The sequence below is a fragment of the Gopherus flavomarginatus genome, chromosome 4, assembly GCF_025201925.1.
Source record: "Gopherus flavomarginatus isolate rGopFla2 chromosome 4, rGopFla2.mat.asm, whole genome shotgun sequence".
NCBI lineage: Eukaryota > Metazoa > Chordata > Testudines > Testudinidae > Gopherus > Gopherus flavomarginatus.
The window spans coordinates 101,150,348-101,166,717 of record NC_066620.1 but is presented as its reverse complement, the minus strand read 5'-3'; the positions used below and the strand labels follow the sequence as shown (position 1 = coordinate 101,166,717).

General features: G+C 38.2%; 1 protein-coding gene across 14 annotated transcripts in view; it reads right to left on the bottom strand.

Moving 5' to 3' along the window:
• Positions 1–971: 971 nt before the first annotated feature.
• Positions 972–16,370, bottom strand: part of SYNE1 (spectrin repeat containing nuclear envelope protein 1) — a 492,410-nt gene continuing 477,011 nt past the window's right edge. For 12 of the 14 annotated variants that reach the window (XM_050949357.1, XM_050949360.1, XM_050949369.1 and 9 more), the window contains 8 exons: positions 15,866–15,992; positions 14,437–14,648; positions 12,922–13,122; positions 12,270–12,398; positions 11,493–11,705; positions 10,136–10,228; positions 8,300–8,358; positions 972–2,088 (listed from right to left, as the gene is read on the bottom strand). In XM_050949357.1, coding sequence (XP_050805314.1) covers positions 1,848–2,088; positions 8,300–8,358; positions 10,136–10,228; positions 11,493–11,705; positions 12,270–12,398; positions 12,922–13,122; positions 14,437–14,648; positions 15,866–15,992 — 1,275 coding nt within the window. In that variant the 3' untranslated portion in view covers positions 972–1,847. The remainder of the gene's footprint in view (positions 2,089–8,299; positions 8,359–10,135; positions 10,229–11,492; positions 11,706–12,269; positions 12,399–12,921; positions 13,123–14,436; positions 14,649–15,865; positions 15,993–16,370) is intronic. The other 2 variants (XM_050949367.1, XM_050949368.1) reach the window with 1 other exon arrangement.

Here is a 16,370-nt window from a genome sequence, read left to right as displayed (position 1 = left end):
GAAAACTCTCTAATCCGTATGGCTGCGAAGAAACCTTGAAAAAACACAAATCCAATTCAGTGACATCTGCCCAAGAATCTGGAACAATTGCTCCGAGATTTTATGAACTGCCACACGTTAACTCAGATGGCCTACTGGTGATAATTTTAATGACCTCCTGACTGGCCTCAATAGCTCAGTTCTAATCAGTCTCAGTTCAAACCATTGCTATCCAGAAAGGCAATCCCAAGAAGCATCAACTATGCAAATAGTTTTGTTTTCTTCAGGCTCAGCAAAAACAGGGCTTCTTTCCTTCTGCTTACACACTCCAGTCTATTCGCTCTTTAAATGAAAACATTTGTTCCTAAAATTAATGGGAAAATATACAGTATGTGTAATAGGTTTTTTTTGTAAAACAGAAAAAACGTATTAAACCAGAGATAACTTTAGGGCAACACTCTGCAATTTCTCAAACTTGAAAAAGTTTGGTTAAGTTATGACTCATAAGCTATGTGAAGTGCCTGCCGCTGCTCAGAGAGTGAGTTTGCTGTAATGTTTCTGGGAAATTTATGAGTTTTCATTTTGTTCTGTTTTTCTGCTATTTATGCCTGTGTGTTGGGTATATTCCATGACAATACTTCAGCTATTGGTCACGCATAAATATCAGTCTTAATGTCAGTCTATATCAAGCTGCTATGGAGAAGATTTAAACTTTTTCAACTCTCAAAAAACAAACTGTCTTCTTCAGTGTTGACTGGTAATAATAATAACTGGAATATGGGAGGCAGCATATATACACATAAATCTAACAGTTTGGGAAACATGGACTGTAAGAAACATATTAGAAAAATCTGGAGTTTCCAAATGTTAATTCATAATTAAATAGCTTTTTATATTCATCACTGATTCTATAACTGTATACTTTCCCATATCTCATACTGTTCTGCAGCAATTTTGCAAGGTCTTCCCATTCCCACAGATTCCTGCTACAATTCATTATTACAGCATTTCTTTTTATTTTACTTTTTTCTTTGAGAATTGCAGCATATACATGGTTTTATAATTGTTTTTACCATATATTTCTCATTCTAAACTTACAGGTTTCTATAATGGTCATTAAAAAGCACGTAGACAAAATATTGTATGGTATCTATAATAAATGCAAAGAAATCATTACAAACAAAACTTGGCTTAGCAAACTGTACATACATAAATAGGTTCCTTTTTATACTTGATATTCAATATTTTTTCTCATAAAACCTTCCATGTTCTTATTTATTACATCCATTTTTTTAAACCTTAAAAAAGTGCCTTTCAGATTTACAGCCTGTGCATCCAAAGAAAAGGTTAGAATGCCACACCCAAAACAAAAACCAAGGAAAAATAGTACATTGCCATACAAGCTTTTTAAAAAAATGTATGTTACAAAGTCTTTCAAATGTCCTTAGCACTGGTTCGTTTGAATACTGTTAGATACTGATAATATATTTAACAAAGATTGGCCAATAGCTCATTCAGAGCCGCACACAGGAAAGGTTCTATCGATAGTATAAAGTCCTTGGGCTATGCATAGCACAGGGCAGTGACCCAGATATAAAGTGGCCAGAAGATCCAGAATGTTGGATAGAAAGAAAATTCCCTCACTTACTTCATAGCCTTCTTCGTGCCAGAGATGTGAGTTTTGAAAGGATTACTCACGTAATGCATTACACATTTTGGTACGGATACATTATTAATTTAGTGCCAGCAGAATGATATGGGAACATTGGCTACAGTAGATAGATAAAGCTGCCACATTGAGTGCATTGACATTTGAAACAGGCCCATCTCCTGACATGCTTCTCCAACTTTATAGCTTTTCCACTGCTTCATAAAGGAGGAGGGCCATTAGTATATCTTAACATGGGGTGGAAGGACCGGGCAAAATTATTCGATAGGGTACAGCTGTAGTCCTCCTCAGTCATTGGTACAAGGCAGGCAAGACCAATCAAGAGCAGCAGAAGAAGCTGAAGTGGTAGAGCAGCTCTGAGGACTCTCAGGAAGAAGGACGGGTGCTGCTGAGCTGCCAGTGTCTCAGAATGGGAGGAATCTGATCCACCTCTTATGGACCTGAGAAAAGAAATCAATGCAGGATAAACAGAAGCCTTACCAAAATGGACACTGTTTTCTGGAATACAACAACTCTTCCTGGAGCATTAACTTTAAAATCAATACAAATCCTATAATTAACAAATGCCAGAGGTGTTTCATAGTGAATATGCTATTACTCTGACACTGTCACTGTTTAGCACTGATGGGATTGGAAAACAAAACATCTGATCAATCATAAAAAGAATAGCACATGGGCAGCTCAAGTGCCATCATTCTTACTTAATTGTGTAAAAGATTTTCCATGTGAAAAAAAGAATGGATTGTACTCTCTAGACAAGACAAAATATACTATCATGTCAGCTGCTGATTTAGTCAATATCTGCACACAGTCTAGAAGGGAAACCTCATTGCTTAAAATGTCAACTGCATTTCCTTTTAGGAATTATCATGATGAGTCATGCAACTAGAGCAAAAATATGCCAGTGTTTGATCAGAGGGATCTCAGTGTCCACAGAGTACAGCTTGGCTTCATTTTGCACTGAATCAGAAGTTAAAGTTCCTGAACTTGGATGGACTTCTTACCCTTTCTTTGAAACTTATTTCCTTGCTGTCTTTCTATGAAAAACCTATTACTAGCATGGCAGTCACAGCCTACTCTCAGTATCTGGTGGGGAGGTAGGCCTTGAGGTCAACATTTTCTAACCTGTATGTCTGAAGGTAAGCCCTAAATCCACAGCAATTTTTTAATGGATGGGAGACGTGGGAGCTCAGTACCTCTGAAAAACAAAAATAAGGCTATCCATTTAGATGCCTAATTTTAGGTACCCACATTTCAAAATTCTGACTGAAGTTTTTAGATTTCCCTGTAACATGGAAGTTGTTCTTTCTAGCACTGGATAGAGTTTGAATTTCATTTTGACACAAACCCAGAGTTGCTGGAACTGGAGGCGCTGCTGCACCTCCTTACTTGATGTGGTTTTCGTCATATACAGGGTTTACAGTTTGGTTTAATGGTTCTCAGCAGCCCCACCCCCCTAAAAACTGTTCCAGCACCTCTGCACAGACCTTCCCATTTTGTCCTCTTGACCTAACCTGTCAGAAAACTATTACATGGGTGACCTACCGAAAGGCTTCTTACAAGTTAGATGGGTTGATAAAGCCTGAAGGTTAAAAAACCCAAACTGAATGATTTAGATACATGAATTATGTGGCACGGAAAGGTACTGTGTTTGGCAAGTACTAAAATGCACAAGAATTTAATGGTTCTCAAGCTATCTCCTAATATTGCAGCTTACTTCAATCTTGCTTCATTTCTTTTTATTATTAAGTGTGTATCTGATATGGAAGTCTCAAAGCCATTTGATTACAGTTCAGGAACACCACACTGGTGTACTGAGACTAAGGAGGTAGAAAGATGTATGTAAAACAGCAGAAAGGAAGATGAGAAGCCATTTTCAGAATTACCTTTGTCTTGATGCAATTTTGGTTACATAGCCATGAAATTATGCCCTCCTCTGTACCTTCTGGATCACCGAAGAAACTAGTTCTCCAATTATTAATATCTTACTGGAGGACATCATTTGTTGTTACTAGCTCACTTATCTACAGATGTCTTCCCATGCTGAAGACTTCAAATGAAGCCAGGCAGCTTTTGGTTATGTTTAGTTGACTAATGGAGAGCTGACTATTCGAGTCCACTAAATGATTAACTTACTGGGATGATTAGGTCAAGAGGTCAAGATCAAAACAAAAGATTACACATTGCTTAAATCCACAGCATTGGAGCCAGAATGGAAAGCTGCTTATTCTTGCATCATGTAAGATCGTATATTATATAGAACGCAATGAAAGGACATGGCACATTTAACAGCATCAGAGCATTCCATATTAAAGTTCAATTAGACCAGGCCTTCCACTGTATAAGAATGCCAACACAGAGAATTAGTGGGCTGAGGTAGGAACAAAAGGAACATGGAGTGCTTAATTACCTTCCAAGCATTTCGCTGCAGAGTCTACCTACTTACGTGGCTTTTTGCATAAATACTATTGCCTACAGCTCATCAACAGATGCCACATTTTGCAGAGTGTCCACTTGTCATTGGGGTTAATGATCATGATGTGAAAAGAGGAGTCTTTTTTTAATATTTATCCAGTGACCTGAAAGTTTTTCTGGGGCTACCAAAAGGGTGTCTCAGGGAATTTCCAAGAGACAGATGAAAGGAGTGGGCTTGTTCATCAACTAGTAATTTTCCTCTCTTCCCAAGTCTATGGCAGCAGAAATGCACCACCAATTTTGTTTCTGTATTTCTTGAAAAACATAAAAACATTCAAAGTAAAAAGTGGTGGTGGGAAGTGTATGGAGGCTCTCGATGATGAGCCTAGTTAATTCTCTAAAGAATTAATGCCGTTATTGGAAAAGTGCTCTGAAATATAGTAGTAGTAGAGCAGGGCTAATACTGTATGGGAATGATCCAAGAAGTGAATAATGAAACATTTGCCTCTGTAAGAAACTCCTTCAAAGGGTCTTTTTTAAAAAGTTCAAGCGCTATATTCCTTTGGCGACATAACTGCTGTTTATCACACTTTCTCATACCATAATGGACACATTAATAGTGAAGGAAAACTGGATACGCAGCTCAAAGTGTTTAATGCGAGTGGAAAGGGGTGATTAAATGGTAACATCTGCAACCAAAGACCTGCTGTGCTATTGAAGTAAATGGAAAACTTCCTATCAATTTCAGTGGGTGGGGACTGGGCCCAAATGCTATACAGTATATTACTTTTGGGGGAAAGCGTTGTTCGTTTCTCTTGCCCATGGATTCCCTGCCTTCTCTTTCAGACTGCTCTGCCATTTGTCACACTGACAGCTGCTCAGTTTGGACTGAAGTCAGACTACTTCACAATTGTTCTTTACTCCCTTAAATAGATTCTAGTGACTAGATATTGTGGAAGGCACAGCTGCAAATCTGACCAAATGCATGTTTCCTAATGTCAAACCAAGTCATCTATGCAAGAACTCTGATGACTTGACCTTAGGCTACATAAAGCAGTCCAATTCCTCACCTACGGAGTTTGCAAAGTCTGGAGAACCAGAGCTCTACTCGTCTCTTCTGAAAAGCTCAGCTGGTAGGCAGAAGTTAAACTATCATGCACGGTTACCAGATGAGCAGGGGGAATTCTCATTTCACCTCCTGTGTATCTTCACCTTACTGCTCAGCATGCAGCTCAATTAGTTGTTGTTTGCTACGGTGTGTTCTACATCAACTACTCTGCGTCCCTCCTTCCCCCAAAGTTAGCTAGCTTCTTTACAATGTAAGATTAATATATCCATTTTACAGGTGGTTGAACAGGCAGTTTAACTGACAAGCCCAAAGTCAAGAGTGAGTGGCAGAACTGGGAACAGAACCATGGAGATCTGAGCCCAAATCTCCAGGTCTAATCAGTCCAGTTACACTGCCTGCTATTATGCAGTTGAAGCCTGTAAGAATCCTGTGGCCTCGTTTGGTTCAGGAATTAAAGGTGAGTTGCTATTTGAATCGAGGTGGAGGCAGGGTGGTGGTATTAGGAAGTGAGGACTGAATCAGTGGCACCGGAACTTGAATAAAGCTACCCAAGAAAGACAATGTAAACACACTGATGCAAATTGTACAATTATTTTTGTTTTTTTTTTTTAACATTTTAAATCACTTCAAAAAATCTGCAGGCAGGCATAGGTCCAGGTGTGCATTTTCTGAAAGCTATGTTAGCTGCCTAGGGGAAAATGCACTTTTGGGATTTGTTTTCCTAAATAGCATGCAACTGCTTGTATTGCCTGGCAAAACAGATTTCATGCCATACTGTAAACGTGGAGATCTGGGAGGATATCTTGCTAAGCAGACATGGTTTATGTGACAAATGAACAGGATACAGTAAATATGTTAACCTATTTCTTATGATAATTGAAAGGCAAAATGTCATCAAGCTTAATATAAAACCCCACTGACCCTCTAATTTTTAAAGTAAGTAACTTTCCATTGCAAAATCCTATAAGATAAAAATTTCTAATTTCTCTTTGGTTCTCCCTTACACTATAGTCTATTAGGGTTTGCTGATCCAGTGCAAGATCAAACACAAAGTACTCTGATCAGAGGCATGTCAAAATATTAAAGAACACAGTGACAGCTTGTACTGCTTTATCAGTTAAAACCACATTACACATCAACCACAACCTGTCTGGCTTGCGCATTTGATTAAGTTTCCTATTCAGTAGTAACTCGTTTGTATTCCACGCTTGTCTGAATGACAAATTGAATATTGTGTTGAACAGCTATGAGATGTGTTAATATACAGCGCTGAAGAGAGCTGATCTGAGAGGTGCCGCGCAGATGCCACTATTAGAATGCGGGCTGATTCCAAAGCTGCAAAGCGCTGCTAAGACGCACGCTGAGCCAGTTGCTCACCCTTACAACACAGAAGCCTTCTCAAAGGGGTGCGTGTGTGGCTGTGCATGTAAAGGGGAGCAGAGGAACAGATAACATATTCCTTTAGTTCAGTGTTGTTAGTGCAAGCATACGTATAAGCCTGATTTAAACATTGTTTTTCAGATAGGTTCATAAAAGACATATACTTAGCTGTTAATGGTCATAGATAAAATTTCTGATCCCCTCTTCCCCCTTTCTATAAGGAACAGAATGCCAAGCCTTATACTGACTGGAGGTAGAAAAATTCTCTCTGATTCTCCATTTGAGAGAACAGCAGAGAACTGGGGTCACTTGTTTAAGTACACATCACTTATTCTGTATGCTATTTTACTGTTTTTTTCAACCAAGCAATCTACTTTCTTGGAAGCATTGGAAGACTAAATGTTCTACCTACCATATATCACTTGGATTTTGATTGTGAACTGGTGCAACAAAAGTCGTCAACTGAATCCCTTTACACATTTAAAACATTGCAAATATTACTTCGAAATAATTTGGATATTGACTAGTTCTAAATGCTAGCAGTTTTTGCTCCCCCCCACAGTATTTCTCACTGTTGCTTTGTTGAGCAAAAGCAAGGTTTGTCTTTATGGAATAAAGGTCATCAAGTACAAAGTGCATTCAAGGTTTTTTTGAATGCCTGACCATTGCTCAATCACTGTATAAATCTATTTTGACCCTGCTTCAAACCTAAAATTTCTTGCATTTGAACAAGAACTATTTTAATGGATTTCAATTTTACTACATAGATGACAAAGAAAGTGTAAGTTTGATTACAGTTCCATATATATTTTCCCCCTCCCAATATAATTTTAATTTTTTGCTGCAACTCACTAGATGCTGGAATGGGACAGGACCTGTATCTTACAATGTTTATATATTTTTTGTTTTTTAAAACATTTTTTGTTTATTCTGTAGGGCGAAGTGAACTGATCAGTGAAAGAGTGACGGGAGACACACATCACACCAACAACAGAGAATGCAGAAGCACTGTTAGCCACAGAGATGACAGATTGCTGGAGACAAGGTGGAAAGCAAAAAGCTGCAGCTGCAAGTCTGCTCTCTAGTGGTCATCTAGAAATGGGAAAGTGCTGCTCCTAGAGTGATAGTGGATGCAAGCACTTGTCAAGTGTCACATTAATGTCAGTGTGTAATATCTGCAAAAAAGTTCTATGATTGCAGAGAGAAAAGATGCTACCAATTTTTAGGATGAAAATTCTCAAATTCTGACTTTTCATTCTGAATGATGAGAACTGAAAATCCACAAACTGAACAAAATATTAACAAAAATTAAAAAAAAAAAGAGGATGTTAGTGTGTTTTCTTCAGATTTGTGGGTTTTACAAATTCTAAAATATTGTATTGGTCTAATACCTGCCTTAATTTAATATCTAGAAATAAAGAGGATGATAAAAAGTCTTTGCCATGAACCTCATGGTGTATCTGCTGATCAGGTTTTAATGTAACAAGCAATATTATGAATGTAAACAAACACCCATGTGATCAAATAAATAAAATAAATTTAAATTTAAATGATGCTAATGGGAAGCAAAAGCTGTATATTCCAAGAATTACCTGATATTTCTATTTACATATATTTTGGTTGTAATAATTGAATCCTGCTTACAAAGGAACTCTGCACTTAACATGGTTAATTCCTGTCCCTTTGACAGATTAAGTGTGGAGAGACACTTAATGGACATCATGGGCAATTTCCATCATCCTCTTGGAATTCTAGAACAGAGTGCGGAAACCAGGAGAATAAGGTACCTGCTGTGTGGACTGCTGACAGAGGGTCCAGGCTGTGAGACACTATATTTGCCCCGTGGCTGTTTGCAATGAACAGGGGGTAAAGAAAGAAGAATGTTCAGTCCAGGCAAATAAAGACAAGCTACTGATGAAATCAAATTAAAAGTGCAGCAAAGGAAACATAAAATCAAATGAAGTGACCAATACCCATGAACCAAGGAAACTGGCTTTTCTTTTGCTTTGAGCGGAATATGAAAATGCTTTGAACAGACAAAAGGAACTTGACAGAATGTTTTAATCATTAGAATTAAAATCATACTAGGCTTAGTACCAAAAAAAGTGTGTTAAATATTTTTTAGATCAAGTGATTTGTTACATGAGATATTAATTAATTCATCTTATTGAAAGAGATGCACTTAAGTGTATTTATATTTAATTGCAGCTGAATTAATGTTCTGTAGAACATTAAAAATTATATTCCAAATGTCACCTTTAAAAAGTCTGGCTTCCCTCTTTCTACCCATAATTTTGAGGGCCAAATAACTGTGGGTGCATTACTGCACGTGCAATTATTTCCTAGCATAATTAATGATGCTTAGAAGGTTAACCAGCTGAAAGTCTCTGGATGGTAACAATTATTATAGATATAGCACTGGTGATATGCTTGGCATTAGAATTCTAAGAGACATCAGTTTTTGTTTCCAAAATTACAGGTGCAAAAAGGGAGGCCCTTAGGAGTCTTGCATCTTATACTGTACATTATGGACAAAAATGAAGAAAATAATGTTTGTAAACCACAGTATTATATTAAAGATGAACAAATAAATTAAAAGGTTAATATGAGGCATACTACATTTCTACCAATTCTTTAGTCAAAGTTTGCTATAGTAAATTACTTTATCACTTTCTGCAGTGTGCAGGCATCTTCTAGTTTATGGTATCATGACTTTTATTAGTAATTTTTGTAAAAAGTGGCTAATAAAAATATGAAATTAATGACTCCAGAAATAAAATGTTTCATGTTGTTCTCAACCCTTTCGAAAAGCCAGTATTCCTTTACATTCTCAAACTAGGATCTAAAGAAAACTAGTGAATGTAGCAAAATCAATTTCAAGAGACCACAAAGTTCATCAGGACAGAACTCAGATTTTTATAAAAAGTGCAAATGAAAAATCGATAGTTAAGAACGAAGGAAAACTGAATAATAATTAAAATAAATCAAACACAAGAACTGTAAAGAAAGACAAAAATTCCAGTTCCATACAGGGATCAAAGTGTGGAGAAGCAGAGTGCAGCATGGCGTGCTGCATTTCTTGTACTGTGTTCTAGTGGTGACAACATGAAACATTAGAGCTGTTGTCACAGCCATTGATCAGGTTCTGTTCCAGTGTTTCTGCCAATGCAGCCTCTCATCCAATGTCTCAATAAAATTCTGGCTCCAGTTACAGTTTTAATCGATCATGAAAAGAAAGTTTTATTGAGGTTCTTGACAAAGCAGCTCTGCAGAGGATGCCAGGTAGAAAGCAGAGGGATTGGCTGGAACTGTGCTGGGACAAGACCACACCTTGGGATGCTGCCATCGCTTGAACAGAACACAAGAGAGTATGCGCCATACCACAAAACTCCAGCCACACTTTGAGCCCAGATTTTATACAGAGCATTTTCTAATTCTGATTTCATGCAGGGAGAGTAGCAGCAGCAGGTTGGGGAAGCAGCTTTGTTTGAAGGGAATTCTTGGTTTGTGCCTTTTTCTTTCCTATCAGGGAGACAGTGTAGACCTCTCAGCTGGCTCCAGCTACTGTAAATATCTGGTGCTCCTGCCCAAGAGGTGATAGAAGGTATCTGGCATGAAATTACCGTTCTCTGTCTGCTTGGTGTGCTTCTGCCAGATACAGGACTGAGGGATCCTGAAGTGTCCAGTTCATCAGCTGAGGACCATGAAGACAAATCCTAAAGTTCAGAATCATAAGAGATTAGAAGAACGTAAGTAATCTGCCAAGGAAACCACACTCAGAAAAAGGGAATTAAATCCTTGGTTTTAGCAGAGTGCTTTGCATGACTGATCCTTGAAATATGACAAAGGGAGGTTTAGATTTCTGCAAATCTGTAGGATTAAACCACTATAAATTACATGTTAGGATCTGAAGAGAAAGACTGGCAAACAAATATGCTGCCAGAAATAACATTTAACTGCCCAAGGTAAGGCAAAGGCAGTACCAAGAAAACGACAGCTCTTTATTGGTTTTTAAAAGGTAAAGAGGTGTTGTGTACTCAGTGAAAATTCCCACTGGAATCCCAGACATCACTTTATACAGACAGAGAGAGACAGACAGACACTAGACAGATTAAAAACAGATCACATTCTTCATATTTTGTGCTAATTCATGTTTTGGGGTCTACAAGAGGAGGGACTGAGAACAATGGAGAGTGTTAAAGTCTTCTGTCTGACTGGGGCAGGTACAATGAAGACACAAGCATAACATTCCCAACTCTCATCTGCAAGAGAACTTGTGCTGCTACGGAATACACTTCCAAAGCTAAGAAAACACAAACAAATAGGGTCTTTGTTAGCAAACTAGAGAATTTATTTCAAGCCTTTTCATTAGTCTGTCAATAGGAAAGCAGATGCTGTTTACTCTGTGGAAATAACTCACATGCCACAGGTTCAGATACTGCAGCTACAGTAACTACCTCATGTACTCTGCCAGTTGTCTGAATCAATGGCAGCAAAGTAGGCAGCCAAGGCTGGAAGCTGAACCCAGACAAATTCAGATTGGAAATAAGATGCCAATTTTTAACAGTGAGGGTAATTTAATGACTGGAACGGATTACCCAGGGTCACGCAGGATTCTCAATCACTGGTGATTTTAAAGCAAGATAGGATGTTCTTCTAAAAGATCTGCTGTAGCAATTTTTGGGGGGGATGTTCTTTGGCCTATGTAACACAGGAGGTCAGACTAGATGATCACAGTGGTCCTGTCAAGCCTTGGAATTTATGAATTGGTGTCTCAGAGACAGGAAAGTTATTGGCCAGTACAAATTATGAAGGAGATTTCATAACGGTTTCATACCACTTAGACAGGCATCACAGTCCTAAGCAACAAAATAAGGGCCAATAGTGTATTTTACAGCTGATCATCTGAAAAAGGTCAGCGTGATTACAAAACTAGCCCTCAATGAGTGGTACAGGACAGAATACAATAGGACAATTTACCAGTTGACTGCTTGAGATGTCTAAGATTTTCTCTAGGTCCTTGATGTGATGTGTGACCTCCTTCAGTAGGAGCTTGAGTCTGTTTCCAATGACATGGACCTTCTCTTTAGCTTCCAGGCAGTCCTTGCCTTCAGCATTAACCAGCAGTTGGCAGGACATATCTTGGAGTGACACCACTTTCAGCTGAGACTCTAGCAACTCGCGTCTGATTTGCTATTGCAAAGCCAAAGAATCACATTTTTTAACTTAAATATTATGAAACATGTGAAAGAGAATGCTACAACTTCCACAAAAACAATAAAACAGACAGATGGCAATGACTTCAGTTTCCAAGACGACCACTATAAACACACTGAAAAAAGCTTTATTAGCCCTAAAATTCTGGCAGGTTATAATGAAGAAATATGATAAATGCCTTGCAATTTCTTTTAAACCTTATATCATGAGCAATAGACTCTTTTAGACTTCCTGTCGAGCCCAACAAGTTGCAATTAAAAACAGCCTTTCCAAAATAACAACCCCAAACTAAAAAACAAACAAACAAACAGCCAATAAGGTAATTAGACAGACGTTTTCTATATTAAACCAAATGTTTTTAACCACCAATTTCACTACCCCCCTCTACCCATGCTAAAGAGAATCCCTGACCTTCTTTGTATCACAGGATTAAGTATACTGTATACCTCACAGACCAATCACTAACCTCAAGAACTACCTTCTCTATGCTTGTCAATTTTTTTTGAAGGCTTTAAACATTCCAGGCATTTATGATCCTACCATTAGCAGTCTGTGATGATCCTGCAGAGTGTCCAAGTCTTGGTTTGGATTAATAGGCAAGATCTGATTTTTTCTTCTGTCAATGTTCTCCAACCAAAGCAGCAAACCATGGCTCATTTCATGGAAATCCTACAAGAGACATGTGAGAGATTAAGAGAACCCTGAATCATGCTGAGGTTTTCTGCCACAGCGCTATTTCCCACAATAGATTTGATTGGGTATATTCTTATATTACTATAGTATTACAAGCCTATATTAGTATACTATATTACAGTATTATTGCAAATACTTCCTGGGGTTGATACCCCTGCCACTGCATGAATATTGTTCTGCTCTGGTAGAACACTTTGCATTTGCTTTCCATAGGGGTGAATGCTAGCATACAGAATATAGATGTGGAGAAACATCTTTTAACTATACTTCAGTTTAGAATACCTCGAACGTGGACTTAGAACACATCTTTCAAGAGCCAGCCTTCACAAACTGAATTTTAGTTTGCATATGTGGGCAGCCTTAGGTTTGATCTTTCAGATTAGGAAGCTGTGAAGTAAATTGTGTGTGTAAAAGCTGATCATTTAAAATGAATCCCATCATCTCTAGAATTCCTCATTACGTCCAAGAAGGGAACGAGATTTCACACACCAATACTGACCTGACATTGCATTAGCGCATCCTGCAGTGAGCAACGCCATTCTTCAATCATACTGCATACATGTTCCCAGCGCATGTTCATCTGAGATAGGCGCTCCTGCAGCTTCTTGCTTTCTTCACTATCAGATTGAGTGAATTCAGAGCTGCACAGGTTGATGGACAGGACAATAGCTTTGCGGTTATCAACAGCTTTCTGCAACTCCTGGATGACAGGAGAATGGAGTTAAAAACACCCAGTAAGCATGCTACAGACTTTTAGAGGAATCAAATGTAGTGATTGTCATTAAACAGCAATTATTTGCTGTACAGTAATGCAAGAGTATTTAGCTAACCAGGTCCCTCTTTACTTAAGACAGGAAATATCTGTGGCAATTGTGGTAATACTGAAAGTGTTCACTCTTTAACGTCTACTATTTTATGTTTGCAATAAAACTTAATACACACCAGTTAAACTTTTAATATTTAAAACCCTGCTGTCATGGCTGAATTTTAAAGATCAGAAGAACTGGCTTGTGTTTCAAATGTCTGAAAGACAAGGAAGGCCTGGCAAAAAACAAACAGCCTAGTTATGCAAATATTGGAGCAAATATGAGATACAGGGAAAAATTGTGGTGTAGCTCCTGACAAATGCTTGACAACACTAAAGTTTCTGCCTCTCAATTATGTTGAAAATTATGTTGGCTTTTTTATGTTCATCATCTTGAGACCACTGTCCATATTATTTTTTTCTTTTTTCCAAAAGGAGAAAAAGAGGATTCTTATGGAAGATTCCATTTTTCCCCCTAGTTTACAGCCTTTTCCCTATGTCCTCATAATGCCCCATATCACGACTTCCATATCAATGAGGGCAGCTGGACTGGATTCCATCTAAAACACATTAATGCTGCCCCTGAATTGACTAGAGGGGCCACTGAAAGCAGCACTTTCCCTCTCCTCCGATACTCCAAGTGCTGAACATGCTGCCTTTCCATTGGCTCTGACATCCTTCTCGCCCAGGGTAAGACACCCTCAATCCAGCAACTGAACCTGGGTTGGTAGAGCGATAGCAGAGCGCACCAAGCTTAGGACCGCTAGGAAGGCACAATGTCAGGACTCAGAGAAAGAAGAGATTGTAACAAACAGAAAAATAGAAGCATACCATTTCTTTTAAAAACAGCTGGGTTTTGCCATGAGCTGGGCTAGGATAGATTTTAAATTTACTTAACTTGGCCTTTTCTAAGCTTCATGAATTCAGCTGGTTTCTGCTATTCTGAAAATGTAGCTTGCATATGGAGGGGTTTCCAACATTGATTTGGAATTTCAAGAAAATGGTGGTGGTTTATTTTTCTGTAAATAATGGATTTCTCAAACCATTTTTCAAGTTCCTCACCCCAATCATTATTCACATTCTCCTGTGCAGGGAATGCAGAAAGTGAATACCAAATATCAACTGTATCTCATGAATGGAGTGCAATGCACAGGATGCATGGTAGGCCATTACTGAAGCAACTGCCAGAAAACGGAGATAAAACCTTACTTTCAGTTTTTTAATTCGGAGCTCAATGGTTTGTATGTCAGTGCTGAGATCAAGATGACAGAGTTTCTCTAGCTCCTCTTCAGTCTCCACTAACCAAACCCAAATGTTGTTCAGGTCAGAGTTGAACTGCTGCCACTGCTGAAGGTTCTGTTTCATTCTCAGTTCCTTGCTTAGAGCTTGGGCCTGGATTAACTCCCAGCGATCAATCACACCTGCCCAAGCAGAGACATAATACAATAAAAACAAAGGCATATACATAATATGCACAATTACATCCATGTTTACACTAAATACAACACTCAGGATGCAGCAGCCTAAACAAAACATTAGCACACACAACCTTAAGTTAAGATGACACTGGGTATGTGGCTTTACATAGCAAAAGATGGACCAGATGATCTAATAAGTTTTTTTCAACTCTCACTTCTATGACTTTATGCAATTAAATATTTAGCCCACTGTGTGATATACAAGGGTGTCAGAAAATAAAACTATCCCTCTATATATGCATGCACACTTATACCTACCTATATTATAGCACTTATGTTAACAAAGCTCTTTGCAGACATTAGCTAATCCTCACAACAGCCCTGCAATGTAGGCAATTGTATTATTATCCCCACTTTACAGCTGGGGACACTGAGGCAAGAGACTAAGCTGCTTTTCCAAGGCTACACAGCAAATCCATGCCACAGCCAGGATTAGAACTCAGGAGTGACTTATTTCTCTCCTGAAGCCCTACCGCCATGGATAAAGCTGTTTCATTCATATAATGAATGACTGCGTGCACAATAAGGATTTTGTATTTGCAAATGGCCATTTATATGTTTAACTAGCCATTTGCACATATAATTATTGCTATCTGCATGCATCCTTGGACCTTTTCAATAAAAATATTTGTCCTTCCATAAATATGTTTAAATTACTGCCAGTGTATAAGACAAACATCGGTGTTACATGGAGATAAATAACGGCTGTTTTCCATAGTCATTCACCCCTTTTTCATGTGGCTTAGAGAGGAGCAGGTTACAATATTCGCTTTGCTAAAAATGTAAAAGTAATTTAGATCAGTGATTAAAATAGGCACAAAGGGTATTTTGTAAATTCAACTTTAAACACTTTTTTCCCTATAAGAAGATATCTAACTTGTATGTACAGCATCTAGAGAGATTTGCTCAAGTGCTTAGCGATAGATATAATGTGATGAGTTACTTAAAATGTGCACGTGTCGATATAAAGAACTGATTCATAAATAAAATGACAGTGGAAACAATCATACGTACATACACATATGGAGTAGCACAAGCTTGGTCAATATGAAGCAAATTCCTACTTTCCTGCATCATCCCAAGTGCTTACTCTGACAATACTATACATATTGCTGCTCATTTCACATGTGTTTCTCATGGAAGGATTCAACACTACGTACCAGCTGTTTGTGTTTCAGTAATGTTCAGGTTTATAAATCCAGAGAGCTTCTCCTCTTCCTCTTTCAGTTTGTAACCAAGCCTTTTTACTGAGTCTATGCTGCCACTGCACTCACCCAGTAGCTTCATCTGTTTAAAAAAATAGTTCTCATTAATCTATGCCATGGTAGAATAACTAGAGGTAAAAGGCTAATCACAAAGCAATTTTCAAAAACATTCTGAAAATGAGTCTTGACACGACAGAATGGGAAGCAGTCTATTGTTTTAATGATCTGTCAATTGTGAGAGTATCTTTCTGTCTCAAAAGCCTTTAGATACCCTGGCCAAGACAATCTCAGTGAGATGCTGTGTTTCTTGATATTATTTTTATCATTTTTGCATTGATCCACACACAAAAAAAGAACTGTACATGTGAGATTTAAGGGATTAAACGCAGAGTAGAGGCTCAAACGCCACTAACAGAAATAATTCAGAGCCACTGTATCAGGATATTGCCGGAGTCAAAGA